This window comes from Schistocerca nitens, chromosome 7 (genome assembly GCF_023898315.1).
Source record: "Schistocerca nitens isolate TAMUIC-IGC-003100 chromosome 7, iqSchNite1.1, whole genome shotgun sequence".
NCBI classification, from domain to species: Eukaryota; Metazoa; Arthropoda; class Insecta; order Orthoptera; family Acrididae; genus Schistocerca; species Schistocerca nitens.
The window spans coordinates 292,035,035-292,053,961 of record NC_064620.1 but is presented as its reverse complement, the minus strand read 5'-3'; the positions used below and the strand labels follow the sequence as shown (position 1 = coordinate 292,053,961).

General features: G+C 45.3%; 1 protein-coding gene across 1 annotated transcript in view; it reads right to left on the bottom strand.

Moving 5' to 3' along the window:
* LOC126195581 (polypeptide N-acetylgalactosaminyltransferase 2-like) overlaps positions 1–18,927 on the bottom strand; it is a 229,932-nt gene that overhangs the window by 89,647 nt on the left and 121,358 nt on the right. The window contains exon 3 of the mRNA XM_049934207.1: positions 2,611–2,709. Coding sequence (XP_049790164.1) covers positions 2,611–2,709 — 99 coding nt within the window. The remainder of the gene's footprint in view (positions 1–2,610; positions 2,710–18,927) is intronic.

Below are 18,927 nucleotides of genomic sequence, written 5' to 3'. Positions count from 1 at the left end.
ATGCAGATAAAATAAGTAAAAAGGTTAGATGTCTTTGGACAAGCCAGTCTAAGTTATAAAACGCAGAACACGAGCAGCTGCTCGACCGTCATCAGCTAAAATATCCGGTAAAGTAGATGGCAGGGACAGGACAACACGAGATTGACTAAAGCGGGGACACGACAATAAAACATGGCGCACTGTTAACGCTTGACCACAAGGGCACTGCGGGGCTGGGTCACCGGAGAGCAGGTAGCGGTGGCTAAACCGGCAATGCCCAATCCGCAACCTGGTCAGAAGGACCTCTTCTCGCCGAGATGGTCGGGAGGAGGTTGTCCAAGTAGTTGGGAGCGGTTTTACTGCCCGGAGCTTGTTTCCTTGGAGGCATGACCAAGCATCCCACCACAACGACACAAGCCTCTTACAAACAACCCCACGAACGTCGGATGACGGGACACAATGGGAGGCTGGCCGAGGCAGGAGGACTGCAGCCTTGGCTGCAGCATCTGCAGCCTCATTCCCAGGCACTCCTACATGTCCGGGAACCCACAGAAAGCTGACAGGAGAACCATTATCAGCGAAAGAATGGAGGGACTGCTGGATCCGTTGCACCAAGGGATGGACCGGATAGAGAGCTCCAAGGCTCTGCAGAGCACTGAGGGAATCAGAGCAGAGTACATACGACGAATGGCGGTGGCAGCGGGCATACTGAACGGCCTGATGGAGAGCAAAAAGCTCGGCCGTAAAGCTGGAACAGTGGTCGAGGAGCCGGTATTTAAAGGTGGCGGCCCCGACGACAAAGGCACAGCCGACACCATCGTCAGTTTTTGGGAAGAGACCAAACAGCGAGGTCATCAGTCTCATCGGATTAGGGAAGGATGGGGAAGGAAGTCGGCCGTGCCCTTTCAAAGGAACCATCCCGGCATTTGCCTGGAGGGATTTACGAAAATCACGGAAAACCTAAATCAGGATGGCCGGACGCGGGATTGAACCGTCGTCCTCCCGAATGCGAGTGCAGTGTGCTAACCACTGCGCCACCTCGCTCGGTCATTTATGGGGGCATTTGAAAGCTGTTGTCTACGCAACCCCGGTACCAAATGTAGAGACTCTTCGTGCTCGTATTGTGGACGGCTGTGATACAATACGCCATTCTCCAGGGCTGCATCAGCGCATCAGGGATCCATGCGACGGAGGATGGTTGCATGTATCCTCTGTTGCTGTGTGTTTCCATTCCATGATTAATGTGATTTGAAGAGAAGTAATAAAATGAGCTCTAACATGGAAAGTAAGCGTTTCCGGACACATGTCCACATAACATATTTTCTTTCTTTGTGTGTGAGGAATGTTTCCTGAAAGTTTGGCCGTACCTTTTTGTAACACCCTGTATAAGACAACAAGTGTCTGGCGCAGCTGCTAAATGGGTTACTGCTGCTGCAATGACAGGTTATCAAGATTTAAGTGAGTCTGAAAGTAGTGTTATAGTCGGCGCACGAGCGATAGGACACAACATCTCCGAGGTAGCAATGAAACGGGGAATTGCCACCGTGCGACCATTTCACGAGTGTACCGTGAATATCAGGAATCGGATAAAACAGCAAATCTCCGACATCGCTGCGGCCGGATAAAGATCCTGCAAGAAAGGGACCAATGACGACTGAAGAGAATCATTCAACGTGACAGAAGTGCAGCCCTTCCGCAGATTGCCGTATTTTTCAATGCAGGGCCATCAACAAGTGTCAGCGTGCGAACTGCTCAACGAAACATCGTCGATACGGGCTTTCGGAGCCGTAGGCCTACTCGTGTACCCTTGATGATTGCACGACACAAAGCGTTATGCCTCACCTGGGCCGGTCAGCGCCCATTGGACTGTTGATGATTGGAAACATGCTGCCTGGTCGGACGAGTCTTTGTTTCAAATTGTATTGAGTGCATGCACAGTTATAGAGACAACCCCATGGATCCATGGACCCTGCATGTCAGCAGGAGATTGTTGGAGCTGGGGGAAGCTCTGTAATGGTGTGGAGCGTGTGCAGTTGGAGTGGTATGGAACCCCTGATATGTCTAGATACGACTCTGACAGGTGTAAGCATACCATCTGATCGCCTGCATCTATTCATGTCCATTGTGCATTTCGACGGACTTGGACTATTCGAGCAGGGCAATGCGACGCTCCACACGTCCAGAATTGCTACAGAGTGGCTCCAGGAACATTCTTCTGAGTTTAAGCACCTCCGCTGGCGACCAAACTCCCTAGACGTGAACATTATTGAGAATTGGTGAGCATATATGGGATGCTTTGGAACGTGCTGTTCAGAAGAGAGTTCCACCCCCTCATACTCTTAAGAGTTTATGGACAGCCCTGCTGGATTCATAGTGTCAGTTCCCTCCAGCACTGCTTCACATTACCCGAGTCCATGCCACGTCGTGTTGCGGCACTTCTGCGTGCTCGCGGGGGCCCTAGCGGGGGCCCTACATAGGCAGGTGTACCAGTTTCTTCGGCTCTTCAGTGTATATTTTGAGCTGTTAATTTTTATTGTATTATCGTGACAACTCTTGTATCACGGTGAGATGAGCCTAGAGTGAACTAAGTGAACTAAGTGAACAAATAAAGAAATAAACACGAGGACTCACCTGACGACGGTACGCAGCAGCGTGGAGCGAGCTTCGTTGTGGTAGGTAATTATGACGCTCGTGGGGGGCAGGTCTTCCCTCCACTTGCGCATCCGGCACCTGCAACACGAGCAGATGAGGCGGGCTGGTCACTCGCTGTCGGGAAGAAACTACTGGTTCAGAAAAAAAAATTAATTTAAAATTTTAATAGCTAAGCGACCCAGCTAAAAATATTGAGTATATGAGTTTCAGCGTCATTATAAGACGTTAGAACACAGGTTACATGGGCTGTTAAGCCATGTTACCCATTGGTGTGCGCCAATGAGAGCCATCAAGTACCTAGCGAACTACAAAAGGCAATGCACCCCGGTAAACCGCAGGGCAGTATTCTGCCAGGCGATAAAGGTGTGTGTTTCTTTCTTTCTTTTCGCGGTGAACTGTACAGGAAGGTGCTGTCCAATCACTCGCCATGCCTGTAAGAATTTGAGAGGGTTTGTAAATTCAGCAAGACAATGAACCACCCCGTCGCTATCAAAATGCTACAAGGAACGCTCCACATACACCATAGTCTTTCGGTTAACATCCAAACCACCTGAAATCAATCGCATAAGACGGTGAACTGCGTTTCTGGAACACAATCGAGCGAGACGTACGAGACTTCTATCCAGGCTGACCGTTGTGTGGCCATGAAGAAGGATGTTTCCTCAGCACTGTTTATGTCTCTTCAATTGAATGCCACGACTCTTCGTCGCCGCCATCTGGGCGAAATGGAGTGTTAGAAATTAAGATGTAGGGTGCTCTAATTCTGCTGTTCAGGAGCGGAGGCTGTCGTGCCTCGTCCCTGATCGTATGTAGTGACACGGGAAATCTCTTCACGTAGCACATGGCCGCTGCACGAAACACTGTTTGTCTGTTTTTGTCCTTTAACTTTAATCGTTTCTTTGAATTTCGGCCCACTGTAACCAACAGCGTTGCTTTATTTCGTATAACTGCTATTTTCATAATCAGTGAAGCACGCACCACGTAACAAGTGCTCGCCGTAAAGCACCTGCTCTCTGCACATATTTGTAACGCGATCGCTTGAAGCCATCCAGCGTTTCACGTTTATGCTGCGTTTCGAATCCGGCTAACATTATTTTCATTAATTAATTGTCCCCGATGCCTCTGGTTGCAAATTAGAGGACCTGTCAAGTTATAATTGCTCGTAACAAAACGCAAATGCATGAGCAGCTATTGAAATTATTCTGTAATGTGTAGACGCTAAAGAGACAGACTGGTTTTAAAAAAAGTCAGAAAAATGGAAAATTCTTTCGTGCGCACAATCCAGTTACAAAATTTTCTTTCTTCCAATGGAGTTACATCTCTGACCTGTACGACTGGCAGCCGCATCCCTGCAGTGTTGGAGATGGCAGGTGGTTCCAAGCCAGATGCGATCAGGACTCGCGCAGTCAGTGTTCTGCACAAACTTAATTTCGTACTTAGACAGTTCATCCATTCCAGGAATAGAGAATATCGACAATTGTTGCGTGTTATCGACACTGATACCGGCAACATATCGGTGCCAGGGATTCCAAGACTTTCGAGGATATCTTAATTTCTCGTTTGGAGTCGGATAACAAACGACAAAAGAAATATTTTTTTCTTGTGAAAAGTTTAGGAGTTTTTCCTTTGCTTGTACTGCGAAAGCTAGTTTCGTGTCAGATTTCATGATTCTAGGTCAACGGGAAGCACCCTATAAATTTTGATGAGTGACTTTTGGAGTATCATACGATACGACATAATTGGCCGTAACTTTTGACTGAACTGAGTGTGAAGTTTCACACCGCCGACGGACTACAGACCTTAACATGTGACAAAAATTTGAACTTTATACGCCTAATCATTCCTCAGAAAAATGTTTCTTAATTCTCAGACAGACAGATGGACCCTATCAGGGTCACTTTGTTCTTACATATTGAGCCACGGAGTCGTGAAAATGTCAGATGCTTCGATTTCTCAAATGTTAGGTACCGGCTTTGAATTTCAACCTCTTGCTGGAAACTCTCATTGTCAGTACATCGCAAATGCACTTCGCAGACATCGTTAGTACAGGCACGTTTGAGCAGATAATGGTCCGTCGTTGGTTATATTTTCAGTGCTTTCGACAAAACATCCTGACTGACCTTACTCGACGTTACGTCCATCTGTCTCCATTCCCTGAAAGCCTCTACCTCACCACGTATTTGCTACACCAAACTTCCACGATAAACTGTTCTTCAAAGCCCCCCTTTCGCATTGATTGCAGTTTCCCCGATAATGTACTCCCTGACGCAATTTACGCAGCGCTATTTGTCTTATCGTCTATCACTCCAAGCGGTAAAAGTTACCTACCTCTTGCTTTCTTTCTGTATTCTGATTATCGGTTCATTGAATATGTAAAGTGTCCATTAGGTCGATAACTTAACTCTCTGATATAATGGCTCTTGCATTTACAATTTCTTCTTTTACAGGGTGTCCAGAAAAGGACACCCTGATTTCAAAATTAAATATCTCGAAAACAAAGATCGATAGAGGAATGCCGTAAACGGTATGTTTATTGTAAAAGCTGTAAGAAGTTTATACAGCAGTTTGAAATAATAGTTACAAAATCTGCTAACAGATGGCGCTGTAGGCTGTACAGCTCATATCAGCATACATAAGTGAAATAATCGTATGAAAACAATCTTTGCAAACAATCACATCACAATGTTTTCAAAATGTTCACCATTGGCACTACAGAGGTGGCGCAAACGAAGAATGAAATTCGCCATCACATTTCGTAGTGTCTCAACCGAAATGGATTCACATGCCACAGAGATCGCCGATTCAAGCTCGTCCAGCGTGGCGGGATGCTTCGGGTAGACCATTTCTTTCACTGTGCGCCACAAAAAAAAGTCACAGGGAGTCAAATCCGGCGAATATGGAGGCCAATCCATGCCTGCACCAGTAAATTTGGGATATTCCAAAGCAATGACTCGATTCCCGAAGTATTCCTCAAGAAAGCGAAACACTTGTTCGGTCCGATGTGGTCGGGCTCCATCTTGCATAAACCATTCAGTACCTGGTCGATCCTCTAACGCTTGCTGTGTGGCGACAAATTGTTCAAAAATTGCAACGTAACGTGCACCAGTGACCGTTTCTCGAATGAAAAAAGGGCCAATAATGCCTCTGCTGCATACTGCAGCCCACACCGTAACTTTAGGAGAATACAGGGGTTTCGCTTCACACCAATATGTCTTTTCGGAACCCCAAAATCGCCAGTTCTGCTTATTCACGTATCCGTTCAGGTGGAAGTGTGCTTCATCTGTAAACCAGATGCAGCGAACATCAAATCCTTCACTATCAATCATTGTGAGCATCTGATTAGCAAAGGCAACCCTTTGTTGCACAGCTCGTACGGGTATGGCCTGGTGCGTTTGAATTTTGAATGGAAACACGTGTAGGCTCTTTCTCAGTATTTTCTGCGTGCTGGAACGCTTCAAACCAGTCTCAGATTCAATTCTACGGACGGATGACATTGGATTTCGCTGAATAATTCCAGAAACTGTGGCGATATTTTCAGGCGTAACTACGGTTTGCTTGCAGCCAACATGCCCCACTATATCATCAGTTACGCTGCCTGTTCGTTGAAATTTTGCGAAGAGCGTACGAATGGTTTTCGCATCGGGTTCTTTTGGAACATTAAATCGTGCTTGAAAACTTAGCCTTGTTGCCGTAGGACTTTCTTCTAACCTGTGGTACTCTAGCACCAGAAAAACGCGTTGTTCAATGGAGTACATGGTTTTAATCTCTTCCTTCGGTACGCTAACCTCCTTTCCCGTTTCAATAGTGGAACTGATCGCTCTGGGCACCGGATCACTATTTATACTAGGCATTACGTATGGCGATTACAGCGCCATCTGTTAGCAGCTTTTGTAACTATTATTTCAAACTGCTGTACAAACTTCTTACAGCTTTCTCAATAAACATACCGTTTACTGCATTCCTCTATCGATCTTTGTTTTCGAGATATTTAATTTTGAAATCAGGGTGTCCTTTTCAGGACACCCTGTACATACAACGCATTTCGTACTCATTGCCTTCACACTGCTACGTGATTTAAACAGAAAGTTTCAGGGACTTCATCCCGAGTTAATGCCCGCTCGTACCATTCGCCTAGATGTTGCCCCTATCCTTCAAAGGCTTCCCAGCATTTGCGAGATATTTCACATGGCTTTTATGGCTTCCCTACCCCGTACAGTCTTGTGTCTGCAGTAACATTACTGCTTAAACTCTTCTCATATATTCTCTTTCGCCTTCGATTTTTGTCGTCACCTGTTTCTCACTTATTTTCTCGTTTATCCCTTAGCAGAACTGTGCACTAAGCAGTCCATCCACTCCATTCAATAGATATATTTACCACTTTTCGATCGGAACGGTAACTGCTGCTAAGAGCTTATGAGATTTTTCTCTTTTTCGTGGAGCGTTTATTAACGAATTTGTGAACAAGTGCAGTACATATGTTTGGCGGCTAGTTCCAACTGGTTCATTTTACGGCCTTTTCTAATGAGGCAAAAAAACAAAAAATAGTACATAGCTGGCAGTGAACAGTGTATACAAAAGTGGAATAACAATAAACAGTTCAAATCTAACAGAAATAAACAATGGACTGGATCCTCTGGTCCAACTGAACCTATCATTGACTGGAAATGGTTATGTTCGGCTACTTGGAGACTAATGGCAGCCGTTCATGATCTTCATATACCTAAACGATGCGCCATGCTACCGGCCCACAGTTGTTCGTGACTGGTTTGAAGAACGTTCTGTGCAGTTTGAGCAAATGATCTGGCCGCCTAGATCGCCCGACATGAATCGCAATGAACACTTCTGGGGATAACTGGAATAATCGAGAAGTCAGTTCGTGGGCAAAATCCTGCGTCGGCAACACTTCCGCAATTATGGACGGCTATTGCGGCAGCATGGCTCAGTATTTTTGCAGTGGACTTGCAACGACTTGTTGAATCCGTGCTACGTAGAGCTGCTGCACTTCGCCGGGCAGAAGAAGACCCGACACTATATTAGCAGATATCAAATGACTTTCGTCACCTGAGTCTACAACATTTCTGATTTTCACTATGCCTTGCATTTCAATACCAATCAGACCTTAATAAACGAATAGCTCTCGCATATCTCAATCACGAAGTGGACTTTGGATTCTTCCCATCGTTATGACTGCGACACTTCAGTCCCTGTTCACCTACGACCCTAGATTCGCTTGGATTAATCCATATTCAAAATGACTGGTTGATTAGCGCCTGCAATTAGTCTCGAGTGAGCTAAGAAGCCACGCGGTATGGCAGCGACTCCATTGGGTGACATTTGGTAGCGGAATATGTGGGCAGGTGAGATGTAACACCACAAGCTGACATAGCTGTCTCTCTTCCTCGTCGAACAGGTGCGTTGAGACACGGTATTAGGGGCCAGGGGAGAGGGGAGTAGACATTTTTCTAGTGTGTTTATATGACCTGCTAACATTCAGCAAGCCTCCAAAAGAGAGGGCAGGAAATTGTTAATAAGATATGAAGACACAGTGCACTTCAGTGCACAGACGCTATCGCGTCGGACAGCGATATGCTCGTTTACTCACGGCGGTAGTATCGCGTACGCAAGTTATAAAAGAGCAGTGCATTGGCAGAGTTGTCATTTGAACTCAGATAATTCACGCGAAAAGGTTTACAATGTGATTATGTCCGAACTACGGGAACTAACGGACTTTGAGCGCAGAATGGTAGTTTGAGCTACACGCAGGGAACATTTTATTTCGGAACGGAATTCGATATTCCGAGATCCACAGTGTCAAGAGTGCGCCGAGAATACAAAACTGAGACATTACCTGACGCCACGGGCAACGAAGTGGCCGACGGCCTTCACTTAACGACCAAGAGCAGCATATTTTGCGTGGAGTTGTCGGTGCTAATAGACAAGCAACAATGCGTGAAATAACCGCAGAAATCAATGTGGGACGTACAACGAACGTATCCGTCGAAGTTTGGCATTAATGGGCTATGGCAGCAGACGACTGACGCGAGTGCCTTTGCTGAAGCAACACACCCCTTGCAGTGCCTCTCCTGGGCTCGTGACCACATCGGTTGGACCCTAGACGACTGTAAAACCGTGGTCCTGAACTTAGTTGTTGAAAGCTGATGCAGACCCCAAGAAGCCATGGACCCAAGCTGTCAAGAAGGCGCTGTGTAAACTAGTGATGGCTCCACAATAGTGTGGGCTATGTTTACGTGGGACGGACCGAGTCCTCTGGTCCCACTGAACCGACCATTGACTGTAGTTGGTTATGTTGTGCTACTTTGAGACTATCTGAAGCCATTCGTGAACTTCATGTTCCTATACAACGATGGAATTGTTATGGATGACGATGTGCCATGTCACCGGGCCACAACTGTTCGCGGTTGGATTGAAGAACATTCTGGACGATTCGAGCGAATGATTTGCTAACCCAGATCACCCGACATGAATCCCATCGATCATTTATCGGACATAATCATAATAATCAGGTCGTGCACAAATTTTTGCACCGGCAACACTTTCGCAATTATGGACGGATACAGAGGCAACATGGCTCAACATTTCTTCATTGCACTTCCAACGACTTGTTGTGATCATGCCACATCGAGCTGCTGCACTACGCCGGGCAAAATGGTATCCGACACAGCATTAGGAGCTATCCCATGACTTTTGTTATCTTTCTGTGTTATGGACCGTTTTCACGCCGAGGGACGCATGCAGAATAGAGAATAGTGATTGCGAGATCAATCCCAAAGCCATTCGCGTTGCCATAGGTCCGTTTGTTCTCGGAGTCCCTCCCCCCCCCCCCTCCCCCCGCACTTCCACCAAGCCTTCATTGCGGCGCCTGCAGTTCTGAGTTGTGGCATGCAGAGGCAGCGCGCCTGGCCGACCGCTGGTTGCGGCTTTCCGTCGACCTAATCAGTCTGATTTTCAGAGTCGAGGGCGCCGGTCGGCTGCCGCAGATGGACCTGCCTGTGGCCTGCCAGCTCTAACGTAATGGAATGCCTAATGAGCTTCGCGAGAGCGAGGCGCGTGCAATTACTCTGCTCTAAAGGTTGGCTGGCTTGCCGTACTGGAGGACGCGATTGCGTATTTGCGGCGCTGGCCTCTGCCGTGTCGACGCTACCGGCCTGGAATTGGGCGCCACGGCATTGCGCTGCACGTCCATTAGTGTATAGAAAGGGCTCATCATCGAGTGCTAAATGACTTTCAAGTAAACTGCGCGGTCTCATTTCACTTAAATTTTTAATCTGACACTTCTATTTTACGAGGAATATTTACTATCATCCGATCCTTGACTTTCTGTCCTCGGAGTTCGACGGGAACCACGGTTATCATGACGACCGATGATTGTATCTGGAAAAAGTCATATTGCATAAATGTCAACAACTGATGACGAAATAAGGCCTTATTAATTACTAATTTACATCGACCCATCATCCTCCTCCACATCATCATCATCATCATCAATAAATTATTTACAACGATCTTACTTATGGTGTCAAATAAAATACACACAGTGCGTCATTGAAACTGCTGTCAATACTAAAATGTCTCTGTGTCACAAGTGTGTCAAAAACTGAGTAGACCGGGTGTCCCTCGGAACAGTTAGCAACCAAATTTTCTTTACTATGTCCGCAGATATTTGTAATTTTGTTTCTGCAATGTGTAACTGGAGGCACCCCACAAAATACTGCTGCTCGCATTTTTCAGGCGTCTCCCAGTGTTCACGAAAAGCGTCGAATTGTTTCCAGTTAAAAAATGATTATAAAGCAGAATTTTACGTGGCGACTCGACAGAGTGGTCCCAAACAGTCTGTTCTGATATTCGTTTTATCGCTGTGTATTAACAGGTACCCCAGCAGCGGCCGCACAGCCCTGGCCGGAGCTGCCGACTACCGCCATGCAAGAGCGCTGCTCAGTCGCTCCTGCAGTATTGGTTATTCTTCGTGTTTTATTGACCCTGTTAATACACATCGATGAAACAAACATCAAAATAGACTAATCTGGTACCGCTCTATCGAGTGGTCGCGTAAAATCCCCCTTTAAAAATAATTTTGTATGTCAATGGAAACAGACCGGCGCTTTCAGCCGACACTGCGCATCGAATGAAGGAGCTGATGAGCCGTCTTTGTTTGAGCTGACTCCAGCTACACAATGCAAAAATGAAATAGTAAATATCTGCCGAAACTCTAGGGAAAACGCGTCTGATGGCTGTTAGGAGTGACATCCTCTACAGTGTTCTCATCGAGCCGTATGCCATTGATGGCCGATACATACCCTTGACCATTTTCCTTGGGTAACTAACAATATTCTATTCTAAGTACAGTCACGTATAACTGTGACGTAGTGTAATGCTGTTTATGAAGCGATATGGTTGTTGTTGTTGTTGCTGTGCTCTTCAGTCCTGAGACTGGTTTAATGCAGCTCTCCATGCTACTCTATCCTGTGCAAGCCTCTTCATCTCCCAGCATTTACTGCAACCTACATCCTTCTGAATCTGCTTAGTGTATTCATCTCTTGGTCTCCCTCTACGATTTTTACCCTCCACGCTGCCCTCCACTACTAAATTTGTGATCCCGTGATGCCTTAGAACATGTCCTACCAACCGGTCCCTTCTTCTTGTCAAGTTGTGCCACAAACTTCTCTTCTCCCCAATCCTATTCAATACCTCCTCATTAGTTACGTGATCTACCCATCTAATCTTCAGCATTTCTGTTGCACCACATTTCGAAAGCTTCTTTTCTCTTCTTGTCCAAACTATTTATCGTCCATGTTTCACTTCCATACATGGCTACACTCCATACAAATACTTTCAGAAACGACTTCCTGACACTTAAATCTATACTCGATGTTAACAAATTTCTCTTCTTCAGAAACGCTTTCGTTGCCATAGCTAGTGTGCATTTTTATATCATCTCTACTTGACAAGAATGTTAATTATTGGATTCTCTGAAGAGACAACCTCTGTGTAAGTAAGTCTTGCTGAACGGGATGAACTGTCTATTGCCGGCCGGAGTGGTCGAGCGGTTCTAGGCGCTAGAGTTTGGAACCGCGCGACCGCTACGGTCGCATGTTCCACTCCTGCCTCGGGCGTGGATGTGTGTGATGTCCTTAGGTTAGTTAGGTTTAAGTAGTTCTAATTTCTAAGGGACTGATGACCTCAGAAGTTAAGTCCCATTGTGCTCAGAGCCATTTGAACCACTTTTGAACTGTCTACTGATCACAGAGTATGATTTGACAGTAACACAAATACAGATGAAACGATTGAGATATAGCACAAACGGAATTAGCAACAGACTTAATATGAAAACTGGGGACTAGATGATAGACGAAATGCAGTAGTAGTGCTACTTGTGAAGTAAAACAAGCAAATCAGTATCGGCAAAGAGACCATGCCTTGCCAAAGAAATACTAGTAACAATCAGAGGTTTTAATTTGAGAAAGAAATTTCTAAAAATGTTTAAGGGACAGTCTGAGAACAAGACTAACGCAAAAAGGTAATGAAACTGTTTATTACTTCAAAAGTAATCGCCGTAACAATACATACATACCACTGTGGCACAAGAGGGTCAGTGCTGAGGAATGTTGGCAGACGTCATCATTCTGTCGTGGGATAACGCATGCCCAAATGTTGCTAACGTTGCTTCGACTACACTGTACAAGCTACGAAGCTCATACGCATCCTCCATAAAATCCCGATCTCCTCCCATGCGATTTCCATGTTTATGGAACCAGAAGAAAGACATTCGTGGCCGTCCATTTGCATTGGACGAGGAGGTGCACGATTTGCTTCCGCGAGATGCTTCTGTAGGTAACAGCAAACATTTGTCCATGAGGGCCTTGACCCTCTTGTGTCACAGTGGGGTAAGTGTATTAACAGTTACGGCCACTACTTTTGAAATGATAAACGGTTTACTTACTTTTTTCCATCTGTCTCATTTTCATTTCACTGCCCCTTATACACTACTGGCCATTAAAATTGCTACACCAAGAAGAAATGCGGATGATAAACGGGTATTCATTGGACAAATATATTATACTAGAACTGACATGTGATTACATTTTTACGCAATATGGGTGCATATATTCTGAGAGACCAGTACCCAGAACAACCAACTCTGGCCGTAATAACGGCCTCGATACGCCTGGTCATTGATTCAAACAGAGCTTGTACAGGTAACAGCTGTCCATGCAGTTTCAACACGATACCACAGTTCATCAAGAGTAGTGACTGGCGTATTGTGACGAGCATGTCGCTCGGTCACCATTGACCAGACGTTTTCAATTGGTGAGAGATCTGGAGAATGTGCTGGCCAGGGCAGCAGTCGAACATTTTCTGTATCCAGAGAGGCCCGTATAGCACCTGCAACATGCGGTCGTGCATTATCCTGCTGAAATGTAGGGATTCGTACGGATCGATTGAAGGGTAGAGCCACGGGTCGTAACACATCTGAAATCTAACGTCCACTGTTCAAAGTGCCGTCAGTGCGAACAAGAGGTGACCGAGAAGTGTAACCAATGGCACCCCATACCATCACGCCGGGTGATATGCCAGTATGGCGACGACGAATACACGCTTCCAATGTGCGTTCACCGCGATGTCGCCAAACACGGATGCGACCATCATGATACTGTAAACAGAACCTGGATTCATCCGAAAAAATGACGTTTTGCCATTCGTGCACCCAGGTTCGTCGTTGAGTACACCATCGCAGGCGCTCCTGTCTGTGATGCAGCGTCAAGGGTAACCGCAGCCATGGTCTCCGAGCTGATAGTCCATGCTGCTGCAAACGTCGTCGAACTGTTCGTGAAGATGGTTGTTGTCTTACAAACGTCCCCATCTGTTGACTCAGAGATCGAGACGTGGCTGCACCATCCGTTACAGCCATGCGGATAAGATGCCTGTCATCTCGACTGCTAGTGATAGGAGTCCGTTGGGATCCAGCACGGCGTTCCGTATTACCCTCCTGAACCTACCGATTCCTTATTCTGCTAACAGTCATTGGATCTCAACCAACGCGAGCAGCAATGTCGCGATACGATATACCGCAATCGCGATAGGCTACAATCCGACCTTTATCGAAGTCGGAAACGTGATGGTACGCATTTCTCCTCCTTACAAGAGGCATCACAACAACGTTTCACCAGGCAACGCCGGTCAACTACTGTTTGTGTATATGAGAAATCGGTTAGAAACTTTCCTCATGTCGGCACGTTGTATGCGTTGCCACCGGCGCCAAACTTGTGTGAATGCTCTGAACAGCTAATCATTTGCATATCACAGCATCTTCTTCCTGTCGGTTAAATTTCGCGTCTGTAGCACGTCATCTTCGTGGTGTAGCAATTTTAATGACCAGTAGTGTATTTTCACAGAATGGCCAATAAGTTGTCCGCAGCAGCAGCGGTCGTTTAACATGTAGACAGGACAAACTCTTAAACGTAAAAAAACAATTAGTCTCGATCAGACTATAAAATGAGAACGGAGTTAACCTTTTACTACAGTTTTAAATATGGCTGTCTCTCAGCAGCCGCATAAAAGTTTCAGCATAGGAATCACACAGCCAAGGGGTTGCAAGTAACTGTTTGGTGCATTGACCTAGGTTTCGACACCTCTAAGGATGTCTTCATCACAATGAAATTTTAAGAAACCGTAAAGTTACGTTGCTAGAAAGGAATGTATGCCTTGCTACGAACAACTTTACGGTTTCTTAAAATTTCATTTTGATGAAGACATCCTTAGAGATGTCGAAACCTAGATCAATGTACCAAACCGTTGTTTGCAACCGGTTGTCTGTGTGATTTCTGTGCTGTAACCTTTTACTTTTATATTACTATCGTAACTTGAGGTTTCAGTTTAAATGTGATTCAAAGCTCAGGTACCGTGTGAACATTCCAATATCGGATGTTCTCGTAAGTAAGAAATTAGCAATTTCAGGAGTAGCAACCAGAACTCGTACGTAGATCACCCATATGTCTGATTACTGAATAATGAATTTAAAACTGCCCGGGGAGTGAATTAGCACCAGAGATACACCATCGCTCTCGCCACGAGTCGCGATTTTAATTAACAGATATAATTTCGCAATGAAAATAATTTTATATTAAAATTTCAATAAATAAAATCAACAGCAGTGAAACAGATACTACAACTTGGGAAAAGAACTTATGACCAAAAAATCAAAAATAAATTAAAAAGACGTACAGTCTCTTGACCGAACTGTACGCAACCATCCTTCAGTTTCTTGCGGACTGTAAATTTTTCGTCACCAGGATTCGAGGCGGCTGCAGCCAAGAATTACGCCTGAAGTTCGTTAGTGAGCGAGAGATATCATATCACGAAATTAAGAGAAGTAAACAGAATTTGACAGAATGTTTGAATTATCGAGGGGGTATTCGTGTGAGTAGCATAGGTTTTACAAAAACACAAGTCTGTCTGTCTCTCTCTCTCGTTCAGTGGTATGACTCTCGTGTAATCCATAAATTCGGCTTCGCCATCGTAAAAAATCTCAAAAATCCGTCACGGTACTCGCTTTTAATGGACGCCAGCCCCGCTAATTCCGTTTGTCCTTTTTGCGTTTAAAATTACATTAGCTTTTGCGAGAGTGAACGTCGAACGGCGACATTATAACTGCGGCTGCGTGGCGCCCGTTCGTTCCGGTACGGTGCGCTACCATTAGCCGGCGGCCTTCCCTCCTGAGGAGTCTGCAACCAGCCAGCCAGCGTGGCGCCGCCAACTATGCGCACGTCCGCCCCGGGCATCCAAATTAAGCGGCCGCCCGCTGGCTGCGAGAAATATCGGCGGTTCTCGCCCTGGGCTTTAATTAGAGCAGCCCGCCCCGCGCACGTGTATGCTTTTAATATTCCCGAATTATAATGCGCGCTGCAGAAACTGCGTAAAGTACCCTTTGAAGTCCATACTGGGGCCGGCACGCGTGCGCGCGAGCATACGCATCCCGCAGTTTCCCTCTCCTATGTTCCTTCACAGAGTGTTCAGCGATAAAACCGAGTTGCGCGCCTGCTAAATGTAGGTGAGAATTCCTAGACAACATCGAATGCGTTTTGCAATTGTAATAGGTGTAGCCCAACACATAGATTAAAATTAAGACTCGTCCGGCCTTTTATAGAGCCCCTATCACTGTCATTTTATGCAAGCCGCAATGTTACATCTCGGCCTCAAAAACCACGCGCCAAATTTCCATATTCTCTCGCTCGCTACGCGCAATGTATTAATCATACATAAATAATGAACAACACCTTTTTTGGAGGAAATTTAATGCAGTTAAATTTTGTACCGCAACACTGGGAAACGTAGCTTTCGACTTATTCAAGGGAAACGTAGAGTAGTTACTCGTACCTCCAAATGTACCTCCATTCCCGCACTCTGCCCCCATCGGACAGGATTTCTAGTACGTTGTTTATGGAACTCCCTCCTACTACCGTACAAAAATTTGCGACTGCGCGAATTAGACTCCACCTTCGACCTTTTGTGGTCTTCACTGATCGATCTTGTTACGCTACCGGCTTAGTCGGGAACTTACAAATTGTAAAACTGACGTTTGTGTAAATTTTACCAAAGAATTTTCTGAATTTTAAGAGATATAATAAACAATTGCATCGTTGTATTCATTAATTAATCTACGAAACTACTGTGTTTCTAAAGGTTAAGTTTCACCGAATTGTGAACGTAATTAGTTTTAGCGTGGCGTTTACGAAAGTTGTTTTTCTTTCGTTACCCTCACGGGCACATTTAAATTAATAACGTTAGCCGACTATATTGGTGGCGTAATAGCCCAGGCAATAGAAAAAACGGCCGAATATCGGGAATAGTTCGTGTAGTCGGAAATTTTTGTACAGTAGTATGTGGGAGTGTCACGGTGTGCGTACTAGAAATCCTGAGTGGTGAAGGATGAGTGTGGGGGGTGGGGGGTGGTAGCTCGTCAGAAAGTCACTTTTTACTTTTTTCTCGAATAATTCGAAAACTGCGGCCTCCGGCGAAAATGTGTCTCAGTACAAAACTTCACTGCAGTGAATTTCCTACGAAAAATATCTTGTTTATTTTTTCTGTACGAGTAATATATTGTGCGTAACAAGCGAGAGAGTATGATAATCTCGCGCGTGGAATCTGAATGCCAGATATAACGTAGCAGGTTGCATAAAACGACTGCGGTAGGGGCAGCTGAATCACCCTGTACAGGTTGTTTTTTTTTTTTTTTTTAATCTGGCCGTGTCATAATCAGAGCTACAATCAAGTCTTCCCTCAGATTTCGAACCTTTCTTCCAGCTCTGGCTCAGGCGCGGAGCCAAAGGGGGAGTGAGCGGGAGGAGGGGAGTCGCGGGAGGTCATGATACCCTCGAAAAACCATTTTCGTACACTATCAAGTCAAATGTGGACACCGCTATGTCGAGCGGAACTGACCGCTAGATGTGAACTCTCCATCGGAAAAGGGGTGTTGAGCAGTCAGGAAAGAAAGGGTAACAGCAGGCAGAGGCAGCCACAAGAGCTCAGTGAGTTCTGACGTGGTCTAGCACTGGATGTCATCTGAGTAACAAATCCAGCAGGGACACTGCAACCCTTCCGATCCGTCCAAGTCGACTGTTGGTGACGTGATTGTAAAACGGAAAGCAACAACCACAGCTAAAACGAGAACAGGCAGACCTCATGTACAGATGGACAGGGACCACTGCGGAGGTTGGTTGTAAGAAATCACATGAAATCAGCCTAAGGAATCCCTCGTGAGTTCAAAAGAACGGGACATATTGATCGAGGAGCTCCTCAAAGCCAAAGTGTAAAGAACGACGCCACTGGTCAATACACACCTGAAAGCGAGTGATTTTTAGTGGAGATTCAGCCGTATCCAGTGCCACTCCAGTGGGTTTGTGTTTAGGTAACGTTACCTGCCAGCATATAAGTGCCAACATGAAAGTACAGAGGAGATAGTGTCGCAGCATGGGTCCGTTTTATGTGGCGAGGATGTGGTCCTCTTATTGCACTTAAGAAAACGCTAAATTCATATTTTACAGCACTGTGTACTGTGTACGATATAGGAATAATTTGCAGGTGATGACTTTTGTGTCAAGATGACAATCCTCACTGTTATAAAGTAGCATCTGTGAGACAATAGTTTGTGGACAGTAACATTTCTGAGATGTACTAGCCTGCCCAGAAACTCAGTGCAAAACACTTGAGGTCGACTTCGCTCCAGATCTCAGCGTCGCTTATCATTCGCTTCAACGTTTTCGGCTTTTGAGGAAGAATGGTCTCAGACATTCAGAGACTGCACTGAAAGTGTCCCAGCAGAGTAAAAGCCGTTTTAAAGGCGAAAGGCGGATGCGTCCTATCTTAATGCCCCTTAATATATGTCTGGATGCTTTGGATCGATTTGTACATTAGTACATTTTTATATGTATCAGTCTACAAATTTCTGAGCTAACTTTCGGCAAATAAATTAACATGGAAACTAAGCATCTCAAAAATGCCAAGGTATTTTAGAAATTACAACATTTGATATAGGGTAATTTGCCTGTTTCTAGCCAACATAGATGGCCTTGGCTCCTGACTTCAGCTTTCACAAATCCTGGTCTCATCCTATTGTGAACACTTTTATTGCCCCCCTGCTAGCCGCTTCATGAGATGGTGCCAGTTGGTGAAAGATATATGTTACCCACCTTCTGTATGTTATCGTACCAAATGTTGCAGCATTTCTTTACTTTACATGCTTAATCTGCTATACTTCCTGCTCTTGTACTTGAATAAGCTCCACATTCCCTGAAATTCCCCTTCTGTAAATTCTGTTCTGACGAAAGCTATATGCAAGAACTGTACATTTACGTTCATAAATAAGTACAGAGATAAGTTCAGTTTTACAAAAATTTTGCTCTTTTTTATGTGCTCTTGTATGTTACCCATGGTGTCGTATGCACTCGTACGTAACTACATATAAGCAGGCTTGATTTATGCGAGCGGGATCAAGTATTAACTATCGCCTCGAAAAAATAAAGGAGAAATGGACTGCAACATTTTGTTTTGGCCCTACTAACGCGTGATACTGTAATTAGGAGCGGGGATTTCAGTGTGTACCAGACCTGCACATATGTACCTGCAAACATACGAGAAGTCATTTCTGTAGCTTTATTTTTTCGAAGTAATAGTTAAAAGTTTATGATTAACCATGGAACTGTGTCCAGACCACTTCGAGAGCTCAAATAGCTGAAGGATGACACTTGCTCCAGAATTATGACGTCCACAGTGACTTTAGTT